The 14,280-nt window shown below is 46.9% G+C and overlaps 1 protein-coding gene across 1 annotated transcript; it reads left to right on the forward strand.

Annotated features, from left to right (window-relative positions):
• The first annotated feature begins 12 nt into the window (after window positions 1-12).
• On the forward strand, window positions 13-1,839 carry LOC128884320 (trichohyalin-like). Its single transcript, XM_054137634.1, has 5 exons — window positions 13-488; window positions 554-695; window positions 762-1,162; window positions 1,256-1,458; window positions 1,543-1,839. Exons 1-5 carry the CDS (start codon window positions 375-377, stop codon window positions 1,835-1,837), a joined length of 1,155 nt encoding a protein of 384 aa, XP_053993609.1. The 5' UTR covers window positions 13-374; the 3' UTR covers window positions 1,838-1,839.
• The last annotated feature ends 12,441 nt before the right edge of the window (window positions 1,840-14,280 follow it).

Here is a 14,280-nt window from a genome sequence, read left to right on the forward strand (position 1 = left end):
GACATTTGGACGTTCGTCATTTGTCGAAGTAATTGGACACGTCTAATAATTTAGTGAAAATGATTTTTTGTCATTATGTGATCGCCAGAAATTGCTCGTTTATACGGTTCTCGAGGAAATAACTAAGAACATGTCAATGACTTTAAATGTGTAAAAAGTATACATATCCTGTATCCTATAACAAGGACTCTGAAACTGTCTTCGAATAAATTGAACCTAAAAAGTTTATAAATTAGTTTAGTACATAATTCTTGTAAATTAAGGTAAGCTTTCGTTATTACTAAAGTTAACTATATAACAGTGGACGTTAAAAAATATTTTACGATTCATCTTCAGACTCCTCGTCGGTTGAACGTAATATTCGTTATTATGACATGCAGAATATCAGTTCAAGAAGTAGCTTTAATAAAAGTACAGATGCGAATGTTTTTTGTACAAATACACAATGTCAAATTGCTAACGAAGAGTTAGTCGATTTACGCCAACAGGTATAGATAATGCGAGCTATCGTTTATCGCTAATAAACTAATCAAAGTTTACCTATGTTTGAAAGGTGAGTAACTTGCAAGAAACGGTCGTATCGTTAGAAAACACCATACATATAAAGGATGGGCAATTGCAAAATATGCAACGAGATAACGAGAGATTATCGACCGAGCTAAAGAAGCAACAAAGATGCATCAGGAACATCAAACGTAAGATTTGTTGAAAGTCTTGTTTTAAGTTTATTGTAACCCTTAAATGTACCGAATTAATTTCAGAGCAGTTGGACGACGAAAGGTTTTTCTATCAAAGAGAAAAAGATTATTACAACGATGAATTACAGCGGCAGAAAACACGTTGCGTTACTGGAACGTCGCGACTGCAACAACAACAAAAGGAACTGGAAGATGCACGAAATTCCTTGGAAGAAGAAAACAAGTCGTTGCGGGAAGAGTTAAACGTAAAAGCTGAGACAACGTACAATTTGTGTATAAAGTTTTTAAGAATGAAGTACGCGAAAGATTCGTTGAGAGAAAAACTAAATCAGCTGTTGAACGAGCACCTGCAAGTAATGGCAGACATGATGGAAAAGCTAGACGAGGGTAGAGGAGAACTTAACATTATCGTATCCGAAAAATTTCAAGAACCCCTGCCTTTAAGCAAAGCAAAATTCTTACGGGTAAATCTCGTTCGTAAATTAACATCGTTTGGTTATCGATCATTTTTATAATCGTCGCAAAATAAATAAATCGTTTATCGTCTCGAACATTAGGTGGTGCAAAGAAATGCACGACTAGTTCACGAGAACGCGATGCTCAAAGTCCAAATACAGCACCTCACTCTAAATATAGAAAAATTGAAGTGTTACTCACAGAAACCAAAATTAATTAACGTGGATGCTAAAATCATCGCCAAATTGGCCGCGCATAGCGGGAAGAAGTATAGGAAGGAATCCACGAGATGGCTGCCGCTCCGGTAAGAAAATGATTCGGTTCGTCTCGGACATTTTTTCAAAATTCTAATAAAACTTGATCGAAATCACCGATCGTTTATCGTCAGGTCGAACGAAGACGAGACCGAGAAGACTGCGCCGCTCGATAAACTTCCGAATTATCAAGATCCCGTCGATTATTCTGGTGACGCGAAATTAATATCAAAAATTCAATCGAGCAACTCGAGAAAACAGGTAAATACCGCGGTACGAGAAATTCAGACTGAAGAAACTAACGAATTCCGAAAGGAACGTGCGCATAGCGCCCCGGAAATCTTTCGGACGAAAGCTCAACCAAGTGGCTCGACGATTCTTCAAACAGATTCTTTTGTTGGCTCTCGCGATGCTTCCACGAATACGTAACAAACAAATTTATTTAAAACGCTTTTGTACAAATGTAAATGCTCATATCTTTTTATACTTGTTATTTTTGTTAAAAAAAAATGTACCGTCTGCGGAGTGTTGGAACCTGATGTACCGATTGAAGTGCTATCAAAGTAAACCGTTTCTCGGGCGTTGCGCTAGAGGGCGCGTTAGTCGTGAAATTTGATATTTCAACGTGTATCAATTTAGTGTAATTTCTTTGCGAAAATATGAAAAGATGACTCCAAAGGACGAAACACCAGGCGAAGATGGCAGAAACGAATAGGGATATGTAGGCGAAATAATATTTAGAATACCTTACTCGAGTAACCTTCATCGTTGTTTATGTAGTTGTCATTGCCGCGAAATGGCGAGTTATCTCTTAGTTTCTTTATTTATTTTCAGTTGATCAGTTCAATGTTTTGTCTGTATATAAATGTTTCAAACCGGTGCTTCGGATAGCATTGCGACGTATTAGTCTCCGGAAGTTTGTTAAATCCATGAAGACTGTACAAGGAGTCCTAACTGTGTAGTGTACAAGTGTATCAAAATCCCGAGCTTGAAGTTATGAATATTTCTACCACTCGCGGCGCAAGTGAGCACAGACTACGATATATATATGTCATATGTGTATATATTATCATACATATATGACATGTATATATCGTAGTCTGTGCGCATAATATATACACATATGACATACATATACAATATCGTAGTCTGTGCGCCCTTGCGCCGCGAATGAACGAAATATTCATAACTTCAAGATCGGGATTTTGCCAACAGTTTTTTAGTAACTTTCTTAGGGAGTTGGATCTTCTTATACAGTCTTCGTGGTTAAAACGAGATAAGTAGGATTTAATCGAAAGAAATTCGCGGTAATCCGAATTACGATATTCGCATTAAAGTAAAGGCCGGTGTAACAAAACAGTAGGGCTTCGATACTTGTAAATGTCATTACGACAGAGCGGCCGTGATTACGTTAGAACGACGAGACCGCGGTGCAAGGGTGTGGGTAGAACGATGGCTCGAAGAAGAGCCAAGTGTTTTCGTCTCGTTTCCTCCTGATGGTTCTCGTGCGCCGCGGAGCCGGTTCGAGGCGAAGCCGGGTTTTAACGATCGGTCATTAAGTCGCGAAGAAAATTGAGACGTCCACCTCTCGGTGAGCTCATACCCAATTGAGTAGCGGCCTTAATACCCCTTATGTATTATCCGGTAGGCGAAGCACCTTGTTAAACGGATCCGCCATTTCTTCTTCTCACTTCGTGTTTTTTCCACGGGGATCATACGCGATCGAAAACTCGACGCTACCGTAACAATTCTCCTTTCCTCTTCGTTGTTTTTTTTTTCTCTCTTTTTTCCCCCTCTTTTTCTCCCCCTTCGCCTGGAGCACGTTTGCAGATTTTTTAGGCCCCCGACGGACCTACTATTACTATTTTCTAGAAAATCGACGCGAAATCGAACGTCTCTATTTTCGAATGTTCCTAGACGCGGGCCAGAACGTTTCGTCGAATGTCAGGAGAATCTTGTATACCTGGGCCGTGTGTGACGCGCGTTTAATCGTCACGTGACGTATATTTTCTCCGATGCGTCGGATCTTTGAGTAATGGGCTCGGGGTATATAACCGTCGATCCCGATTGCGGATCCTGATTGCAGGCATTAGTGCGCGCGCCGGTTATCGACCATCGGACGTCATGTATGGTGCGAACTCGGCATAAATACGCCAGTAAAGACACCCGCGCCGGTAGATCCGCCAAGGATTTCGATACACGTCGATCGATATAGCTCCCAATAAGCGAACCACCACCCCCCCTCCCCCAGCTTCCATTATATCAACGCTTTCCGGTTTATTCAGCTCGTGGAAAAATACGACTCCCGAACATATCGTATCGCGCTGGTCGCTTGAACCTCACGCACGGGTCGCGATCGTTCTATTTCCCCGATCGATCGCGATACAACGTTCGTGTCGCGAAATGCATATATCGGTTTTCTAACCTGAGGAAATAAAATGACAATCGAGTTTAACGCTCGGCTCGACGAGCAACGAATTCGGAAGCGTAAAAGATTCTCGCGAGCAAGGCGCATTAGCGAGAGGGCATCCGTTATCGACGATCGGGCGCCGTGGAACAGGGTAGAACCGGTATAAATATGCCGTCAAAGGACAAGTAAGATGACAGCTGCCGTACATACGTAATATTTCATCGCTAACAAGCGGACAACGCGCGACGCGGGCCCGGTTATGCCATCCATTGTCGAAGATTACATCGTTATTTCATTGTTTTACCGGTCGATTCAAATTCGCTTTTTACTCGCCGACTCGTGCAGCGCACATGAATCAATATGTTCCGTAATAATCGAGTTATCGCGGGATGCAACGTTTTCCTTCGGCGAAAGGGATAAAGGAACAGGCGACGCGCGAACGACTTCGTTCTCCGTCTCAGGAACGTCCCGGAATGCGTCTGTTTTCACGGAAGCCTCTACTTGGACATTTTTTTACTTCCAATCCACTCGGGATATCGTAAACAACCGATAATACGTCGCGTCGGTTCGTGAAATCCAGGCAGTTTCCTAGCTAGGCGAGGAAGGGTCGCTCAATTTTCTGCGAACTGCCGCGAGTCGAAATTAATTAGGTCCTTCGCAGGAAGAGCTCGGTTCGAAGGATATCGAGCACCGAAGGGTGGCGGGGACGAGGCCAATCGTGCGCCTTCATTGCCTTCGACGCGTTTCAAGCCGTGAGCGTTAATTGGCCGGACCAATTAATTCCAACAAGTTCGCTCGGTGCGATTAGTGCGCGTACGTGGTGGTGCGGTGTGATGTGCGCGCATACACGTTGTCCTCTCTCCTTCTGTGCTCTGCTCTGCTCTGCGGTAACAAGCAAAGTCTGTGGACGCCGATCTGCCCCCGGAAAACGAAGAACCTGTTCCACACGCGGTGGAGGTTTCTCGCATTCTCGGCTGCTCCCGCGACACCAGATACCGTCGTTGTTCCTCCGTGGCTACGGCGAACAGGAATCGAAGGCAATAACGAAAACACAAATTACGGGAGCACCGCGAGCCGATCGTCTCGGGACGATAATCTACTCGGGGTTCCCGGTGGTCGACGAGAGATTATTAGATCCGTCCCGCGACGAGACCGATCCCGTCGCGTCGTCCGCGCGGTTCTTTTTCCGTTCTCGAATCCACGACGACTTCGATAATCAGGATTAACGTCGTTTGCTCGTGTCTCGACGATCCTACCCGGATTCGTATACTTTCTCGCGGTTTTTCACTAAAGAATATCCAATTTTCGTCGGCTCGCTCGACCGTATTCGAAAGTTTATCGCGATGTCGGTCTACTCGCCTCCCGGCTATCGGTGGTGATCTCGATGCTCGCTGATAAAATATCTTGGTCGTCGTCCTCGTTTGGCCGAGGCACTCGCGTCGTTCTGTCCGAGACTTGATTGGTGCATTAAATACGCGAACGTATGCGTAGCGGACTCGGGATCGTGAAAGACGGCGGGCGTAAACTTCAAGGGCATACCGTGTGCTTTATAGGTCCGGAACATATCCATGGGAAGGTAATTCCATCCGAATAATTATCGCCGTTAGAGAAATTTTTGTTTCCGTGTCGAAAAATTAAGATACACTCGAATGCCCGTCATAAGGCTTGCCCCTAACGAGTCTCTTACCCTCGATTAGGTAGTTGCTGATTCGAAATGACTTCCTCTACTTAATCATTCTTTTACGTTTTGTGCCAGACTACTCCGTATAAGCCTACTGCGCTAAAACTGTCAAAATTATAAACCAGGCTTATAATGGGTCTGTAGACGACGCCGAAAAATCAACGTATCATGGTATCCGATGAATACTTTATCGTTCGAGGAGGTACGAATAGCATTGTCGAGAGGGTGAAATAATATCGCCAAATCAAGGAAAGATCGATCACGATTCGCGTTGAAAAGAGGCTGTCGGAAACGGTCGTGTATCGTGAATTTATCCGAGGTAACAGCCGCCGTTCAAAATTAGACTCGGGGCGCGTGTATACCTTACGTCCGGAAAGTCCACCTATGAGTCTAAAAGGTCCAGCGGAGAGGTACGGTGGAAGAGAAGGTAAGCCGGAGGTTGATTTATCGGCCAATTAGTCCACCGTACCGGGTGCGCTTCTCTGGTGTGTCTCACCTTCCAGATGATATCCCGGCAAAGACCGGCACATGGGTTAAAACCTCGCCGGAGAGTCGGAAAGAAAGACAGACGGAGAAAGAGAGAGGAGTGCAGTGCCGTAACTATGCGATCCTTCAAAATGAAATCTTCTTCGAACAAGGAACCCCTTCTCGAATTCTTCGACGACGAGTCGAAATTAAATCGTAACCTTCGTTAACGGGGTGGTGTTATAATTGGTTAAATAGGCGGAAACATATTTTAAGCGTATCTGCTGTAACGTGAATTTCGAAACGTTGATTTAGTAAGTCGACAATCGCGTGAACCGGTTTATCGCAAAGTTTCCTATTCGGCTAAGACGATGAACGATCACGGAATGGTATGACCGCAAAGGCGGGACAACGGTAACGGCGAATGGTCCGGCGAAAAACAGATGGTGCGCACCCTGAAGATGCATCGTGGGAACGACGATATTTGTTTGACACGAGATACGAGATGTTCCCTTTTTTTTTTCCTTCCTCACTTTAGTCGCTTACAACGATTCCATTAGACCACGAATCTATCCTAATCCACGGTCTGCGGTTAACGGTGTACATACAAGCATCCGTTGGAATCGCGTCGCGAGCCTCCGTCGCCGTCGTCCCCGGGCTGTCTCGCGGTGGCGTTTGTCACCGTTGGAGTCGTTTAGCGTATACCATCGTCGAAAATAGACGGCTGGCTGCCCTCCTCTCCGAGCGTTCCCAGAAAAATGCCCGACCCTCGAAGAAACAAAATTAAAAAGCGCTTCGTGGGCAGCGATCTCGCGCTACCAGCCGATGCGCGCGAACGCGTGTAATCGAGAGTCCACGCGAAACACTGAAACCTGCATCTCGAATCGACGATCGTCGGCGAGACGTCGATAGTTGACGCGATCGATTCGGAGATTCGAGTCTGGTCGCGGATACGGTTCACTTGAATTAATCGTTCGATAAACGGATGGGTATCTCGCAAGAGGTAATATTCGTGGGTAGTCGGATCGACGAAAAGCAACGATTCCGTAGCACAGATCCCGTTCCGCGTTTCTCACGACTTTTACGACTTTTTATCGAATACGATAATTGTCCACGCGTGCGAAGACCTCGATAAAAGAATCGGACATCCATCAAATCATTTCGTCGATCGTTTATTTCTCAAGGCCAAGCGCGCGTTTCCTTTTACGAAACGAAGGAAAATGCAAATCGTGAGAAATGAAAGGAGGGAAGCGAGAACCTTGCCCCTTGGGCTATCGCGACGTTATTATGCTCGATCTCGCGGCGGTTCCGTTATATTGTGAAAATGAAAAATGCGTCGCGATGATCCTCGTCGCGAACGGACCGGATATTATGCGAAATATATTTGTCAGCGTGGAGAACAGTTGCGTCGAATGCGCGAGCGCTCCAAAGTTGTTCGAGACGATGATCCTGATAACGGTATTTCATTTTAAGGACGCTCCGCGTGTCCCTTTTTATGTACGGAACGCTTTAAGCGAGTCATGAATTAAGCGAGGTGAAAATAGGGGTGGCCATCTCGAAGCTTTTCCCTCGGAATTTCTTAAGGGCCCGTCTACGTGGCGCCGCCATAAATTTTCTCGATAACTCCAAAATTGTTTTTGATTCTCGAGCAAAGTTCGACACTCGAGAGGTGGCTTTTCGCGTTAGATGGGCACGAGCGGTCATTATTTCTGGAACGCGCTGTAGAATTCGTTCTTCTTAAGCCTAATAGTCGAAATGGTTACCGCCTGCACGCTTAATTCGATAAGTAATTTTTGATAATTTCTTGCGAGCGTTCCAGCGAATTCCAAGTGGAAGCAATCAACTCGAACAACCCGGGCAAATGCACGTACCGAGGCTCGTTACACGAATCGTTCCTCGCAAACGATTTCTTTCCGCGAATTCTCGCGTGTTGCGCGCCGCTACGGCTCGATCCGCGACGCGATGACACGCGCGTTAGCTAATGCTCGCAACACGACACGGGCCCTTTCGCGTGCTCGTGATTTCCATTCTCTGTTTCGTGTCCCCGTAACGGTGGCCTCTGGTCAGGCCCGTTCTCAGCTCTACGTGATGACTTGCCACCGCCGCCATTAGATCTGCCGACTCGAATTTCAGTTGCACCGCTGAGAAACGACTGTCGCGGTTACCTTGTACCTTTGCACGCTCGAATTTTGACCGATCGCACCTTTAATTTCTTTTCGCTGAAACGGATGTTTTCTATCGCCGCAAAGAAAAAAAAAAAAAAAAAAAAAGAAATAGCAAATTTTCGAGTTGCGCCATTGCGGGCCACTTATACGGCACCGGTGGAAGCTCGTACGCGCGCGGATAAGCGACGCAAGAGGTTTACGATTTTACTTTATTGCCGGGACGATGCATTGTCAAAATGTGTTATGGCCACGGTGTATAGAGCCTAGTTTAATATCCTGTCTGCATTTAATCGTACCGGTATTAGAGTGCGGCTACGGGTGGTCCCATTAACTGTCCGCCGCGCTGAAGCGGCTTTACTTTACCTTCCACGAATATATCCGTCCTGTATTTGCGTTATTAGTTCGCGGTAACATCGTCGAAATTTTTTTTCTCCGCCCGCGAAATTGCCGATTAACGCGTCGAAACTTTAAGCCCCGGGTCAACGAAATTAAGGGAAACAATGAAGCGCCGGCAATCTCGTTTACCGACCGCTTAATCCTGGTTTCGCGCAAAATTTCTCCACCATCTTTAACGAACGTTGCGCGCGATTGTCCCGGCGAAAACAGTTTTGTTGCGCGTCGATTGGTGCAACGATACCGGTGATTCCGTTCCCGAGTAGCACACTCGAAAGAAATGGCGTTCCGTCGTTTTTCCACCGGTTCCACGTTATATGGAAGCCTATATTTTTCAGCGCGGAAATCGCAGACCTTTTCTACGGAATCGGTGCGTGCCACTAAGTAGTCATAGTCAATGGCAACGCGAAGTGAAAGTCGTCCGTTATGGCGGGGCGTTAAAATCGAGATAAATTTAATTTCATTGCCGGCAAGTGAGCGAACCAATCGCCACCATTTCAAATTTACGACCCGGTCGACGGTTCATGCTTACCGCTTGTTACGACGAACCGATATTAATGTCAGCGACGATAACAAATTAACCTAGTTAATTATATCGTGTTTCGATATGCTCAGCCTATGCGATGTTAATTTTACATCTCGATATTCGATATCTCGGCAACTATTAATTTTAGGATGGACGCATCTCGACTTTTAGTTTCAACGTTTGTCCGACAAAATCTAACTCGAAGATCGTTTACGGTACGGAATGCTATTAACGAAGGCTCGCGTCTGGAGGGACACCCTGTATGATTCGCACACCGTAAATACGTACACGCTGTCTCGAATGTGGGATACGCGTAGGATGGCGAAGAGACGAAGAAGGTGCAGCGGATGCGAACTGGAACACTATGTCTCGGTCGTAAAACGCGGACTGCGGTTAAATTTGTATTTGTAGAGCGGTAAACTTGTTTCCTTGGACTATTTGCTGTTCGCTGTTCGACCGAGGAACGCGTCTAACCCTTTCCTCGACACATGCCGGTGACTAAACATCGGCTGCAGATTTTCAGAGTAGCGATCGCCCCCGATTTACATCGAGCGCGCGAGGGGATTCATTTTTAAATCTTATCTTCACAACGTAGCTTATTACGAAACCGACTCGTTGCATTTTTCCTGGTCTTTCTTACGATCGATGCTTAAAACGGTGGTTACTTAACGAAATTCCCACGCTACCTTAAAGGAGTTACAGAATCGGGTATTGCCGTAGGTCACACCTTGTGCCACCGAAGTAACCCGAACAGCGCAAATATCGAATTTGTTATACAACAGAATTCGGGTAATTTACGCGTTCGACTCTTTTATTTGTCATAACCAGCTCTTCTTCCTGTCCGTAATAACAAACGGTCGGTGCGAATAGCTACGAGGAAACGATATTTACACAAAAAGAAGAAGAATGAGGGGGACTCGCGCAACAATGGAAATTACCAATTTTAATTCCATCGGCAATCGATGGAAATCACGTTCGATGTGGAAGAATTTATTAAATTGTGAACTCGTGCTCGGTAATTCTATCTGAAAGGACAAATAGCGATATTGTTTTCTAAATCAATGGCGTATCGTGCATATGCATGGGATACACGGGTGGCGATGTCCGTGCCGTGCGACATCGATCGGTAAATTTAATAAATATTCATCGGGGAAAGTACTTGGTAATCGTGGAACCCTGAATTTGAACCGAACTCGTTAACTTAAATTCGTATGTGACTACGGCATTAGTGTGTTAATTGTAGCGACCGTTTCCGTTCGAATCGAAATCTCGGTCTCTTCGAAAACTAAATATATACTCGATCGTCGAACCTTGGTTTGTACGAAAATGAAATCGTGGATTATCCTTTTTTTCCCCGTCGATTTGTCCCTAACGATGAAACGAACACGTCGGTAAAAAGTTTCGAAAAAGTACGACAATGGAAAATTCATTCCTCGAACATAAATCGCGGCTGCTTATTTCCGATGGCCGTCGTCGAAAGCGATATTTCTCGACGATCTGTCATATCTCGTATAGAAATTGCAGGTGCGTACGCCACTATCCTCCCCTTGGGTTCCATCAGCCGCTCGTGACCAGGATTACGCAAGATAAACGCTTTTAATTATTTTTCCCCCGTGGACAGAAACCTCGAAATCCCTTCGGCAAACACGAGTAATACGAATCAGCCCCCCCCCCGACAGGATGCAGTTCTTCACCCCTCCTGGCTGCTCGCGTCTCTCGCGCGCGCATGTAACTGCGTTTCGGAGGGTTTTGCGTGGTTACACACGCGCGCGTGTAATATCTGCAGAGGCGTAGACGGGTCCATTGACCGCGGCGGATGAATACGCGCATATGCGTGTATTATTGGGGTAAGTTTAATGTTCGTCTCTGTTTCAACCAGTCGGTTTCAAGCAGACGTGACACCCGCCCCGTCGTCCTTGTTCTTTTACGAACCCTATTAATCGGATATCAGGCTACACAAATTTCCAAGGCGATCACCGAGCTACGCCATTGCGCGCGAGGTTGCGGGGGATGTCGAAAGGAGAAGACGAGGGAACGGAGGGATAGAGGGCGATCGAGGTGGATGGAAAGGTGCACACGTGGCGAGAGAGGGAGAGAGAAAGTGGCTCTTTTAACAGGCCATTATTGTGTGCCAGGGACATTTTCCCGGGCCATTATTGTATCTGACGATAAGTCGGGAGATAACCGAGTCGACCGGGTGCGGGCGTCCCGACGCGACGTCCCCCGTTGTTCCATTCGCAGGCCGCGTGCGCGAGAAAATCGGAATCGCTATCGAGAGGCGATCGGTGACTAAGCGTTGTTTGTTAAGTGGATTCTGTCGTGGCCGTCGTTCGGTTCGTTTTGAATTATTGAAAGTTTACGACGCGTCACGTTTCGATGAACTCGTCCGTTTTTGTAATCCCTGGCGTTTCTAAAACAGTAGCCAAGTCCAGACCGAAAGGGAAACAGGCTCAAAGAGCTCGTGGAACGTTCGAGGATCGCGAGTTCAATTAGAGCCGCGTCCGGAGGCTGACGATCTTAATTAGCCCCGATGTAAGGTGGTCCAACCCACGGTGGACCGTAGACCGTAGATTAGGAAACGTCGATAGGGTCCGTAATAACAAGCGACATTATCCGAAGGACTCATAATTCCGGTGCTACCGATAGCTGGGAGGGAAGCGAGTATGGGAAAAAAGAGAAACGGTAGGAGAAGAAGGAGGAAGGGATTCAGGGGGCAGCCCTTCAATTATCGAGCGCGGCTCGCCTGACGGCGGCCATGTTGCACGATCCGATGTCCACCTTCGGTGTCCATTCTGGACACTCGTTCAGGACTCCCGGTCGACTGCCACCGGACTCCGCGGGACTATTGCATATGTATTATATGCGATTGTGTTCCGAGAAACTTCTGGCCGACATACGAGAACTCTGTCCGGTGTTCTCTCCTTCCTCTTCGGGCCAGCTCCACGGGATGGTCCTCTTCCTCTGTCTTCAGGGAACTCTACCAGAGTCACTTTGCACCTGGCCCGTGTTCGCTCGTTGGCAGCTCTCGTTTCGAGCGAACTCCTCGCGATATCGTCTATCCCTTACTCCTTCTACGCGCTCTTTTTTCGCCTCGTTTCTTCTCCCTGTTTCGCTGCCCTCTCGCTCTCTCCCTCGATCCGCTCGCTGTTCCTCGAAGGGATGAACGAAAGAACAAGAACCGTGGCGCGCACGTCCATCTTGCCGCGCGATCGTGCGACCACTGTCGACACAACCACGGCAAATTTGATTCGGTATGGTTTTTTCTCCGAGGATCATTGGGAGCGTACCTCGAAGGAAGGGATTGTTCGGACACGGTTCTCGGACGGAGGGTGTGACACGGTATGTTTCTCGAAGTGATTTCCGACGCGGTCGCTTTGTTTTTGCGGAGGATTCGAATAGGACTCCCGTTTCTGTTGGATTATTTACACGACTCATCGAGAAAAACTTTCCGTTGTTGTCGTAGCTAATTCTGGTAAATGTCGAGTCGAGACTCAACGGTTCGCGTCCTTCTGTCGATTGATGCATACAAATGTGACGCATAAATGTCAATGCCTGCCCTGGACTGGCCCAAAGCATTGACCTCCGGCCAGCGGTTAAGTGATTGTATTCTAATTATTTTCATTATACAGCGATTCTAATCGAATCGACAATCGGTCGACAATCGCCGGAAGTATTACACTTATACATAAATTTGGTTTGCGAGCCCGGTTGCGCGTCGAGGAAACGAATTTTTATCTAAACCGCGTTGAAAAATAGTAAATCATTTTTTCCTTCTATCATCGATTAAGCAACTATGAGTAATTCGAATCGGTAATACGTGCCGCGGTCTCGACGAATGACCCTCTTACCGTCACCGTGGAAATATCACGCGACGTTCATCGATGCTAATATAATTCGTAATTGTTTTGCATACGATTAGCGGGCCGTGAGAAGTTGTTACCTTGTCCGTCATTATACCGTTGCGATCATTACGAAACGAGAATAGAGGGTCGCGTTTTCGATATTGAAATCGGGGTAAAGTTAATTTACGCGTCGCAATTTCCGATCAACTATTTCAGATTTATACTTAAACAAACCGAGCAACCTTGCTGGGCGTCCGAAATAACAGTTTTAGTTTTATACGAAGGGAGGAGCCGGATGAATCGAGCGTCGCGGTCCATGAAAAATCCCCCCTCGAAGAAAACACCTGAGTCGGTTTCGCGGTATCGGACGCCGGCTGCACAAAGGAAAAGTCGTAAGTCAAAGACGGCAGACGGTTCCCGCGTCATTTGTCATCGGGCCAGGGCGCAATTGTTCGCCAGCCTCGGCCGCCATCTTGCCGGCCACCCTCCCGATACCTAATAGACCACCCTACGCATTCAGCGAACTCGGTGATAAATCGTGAAATAATCTCGTTCGGGTCGCATTATGTCGGATTTATAAACGGCCGAGAGAGGTCGGCCCCGATTCGCTCGAGCTCACTGGCCCGTGAGGCTGTTTCATTTTTCGCCTCGATTTCTCGCCCCGGCGCCGCCTTCGCTTCGGCTCGATCGAGAGTCTGTCATGGACTCGATCCTAATGATGACTTTATGGGGAGTAATGTGTCGGTAATATATCGAGGGAAGGACGCTTTCAACCTCATCTTTCCGTGTACGGTTACGTCGCGTCGCCTCGGCACGATTAGCTTCGGTTCGAATCACTGGAATTGTACGGAACGAGCGTCGGCTCGTTTTGGAGATTCTTCTTTCAAGAATGTTAATTGCTTCGTCAGGGTAAATCGGGAAAATTGTCTGTGTCAACGTCCAAACTCCATTCACTCGGGAAGGGTTCGTACTCCAGAGACTTGGCCGGTAGTCTCTTTTATTCGTGGCTGGTCTTCCTTGACGAACGTTGCGCTTTTTCGACGAATTTGCATTCTGTTTGCAAGTACAACAGTTCGCTAGAAGATTCACCCCAAGATCCGCGAAACGCCGCTCAGAAAGTGTTGCTCGCGTTTCCGGGCGCGTTCGAGGACGATGACGGGCGTCCGTCGCGTCCCTTTTCAGGGGTAACTTCATTAACTTTAGCTCGCAACAGCGAACAACTCGAGGAGGACTCGACTGCCATGAATACGTCGAGTCCCTTTCATCGAGAGATTTTGGAAAATCATTTCGAGGATGAAGATGTTCGGTCGAGCGAGGCTTTGTCCGGGATTTCACGGGACGAATTCATTCACAAGAGTTGTTCGGCGTGAATGGCCGCTCTCTGGCCGCG

The sequence above is a fragment of the Hylaeus volcanicus genome, chromosome 1 (genome assembly GCF_026283585.1).
Source record: "Hylaeus volcanicus isolate JK05 chromosome 1, UHH_iyHylVolc1.0_haploid, whole genome shotgun sequence".
Taxonomy (NCBI): Eukaryota; Metazoa; Arthropoda; class Insecta; order Hymenoptera; family Colletidae; genus Hylaeus; species Hylaeus volcanicus.

What these genes read in the sequence shown, in the direction of transcription:
- LOC128884320 (XM_054137634.1), top strand. Translation starts at nt 375, where the DNA reads ATGCAGAATATCAGTTCAAGAAGTAGCTTTAATAAAAGTACAGATGCG. An exon ending in TAGTCGATTTACGCCAACAG is followed by an intron (nt 489 to 553) that starts GTATAGATAATG and finishes TATGTTTGAAAG; the next exon opens with GTGAGTAACTTGCAAGAAAC. An exon ending in GCAAAGCAAAATTCTTACGG is followed by an intron (nt 1,163 to 1,255) that starts GTAAATCTCGTT and finishes CTCGAACATTAG; the next exon opens with GTGGTGCAAAGAAATGCACG.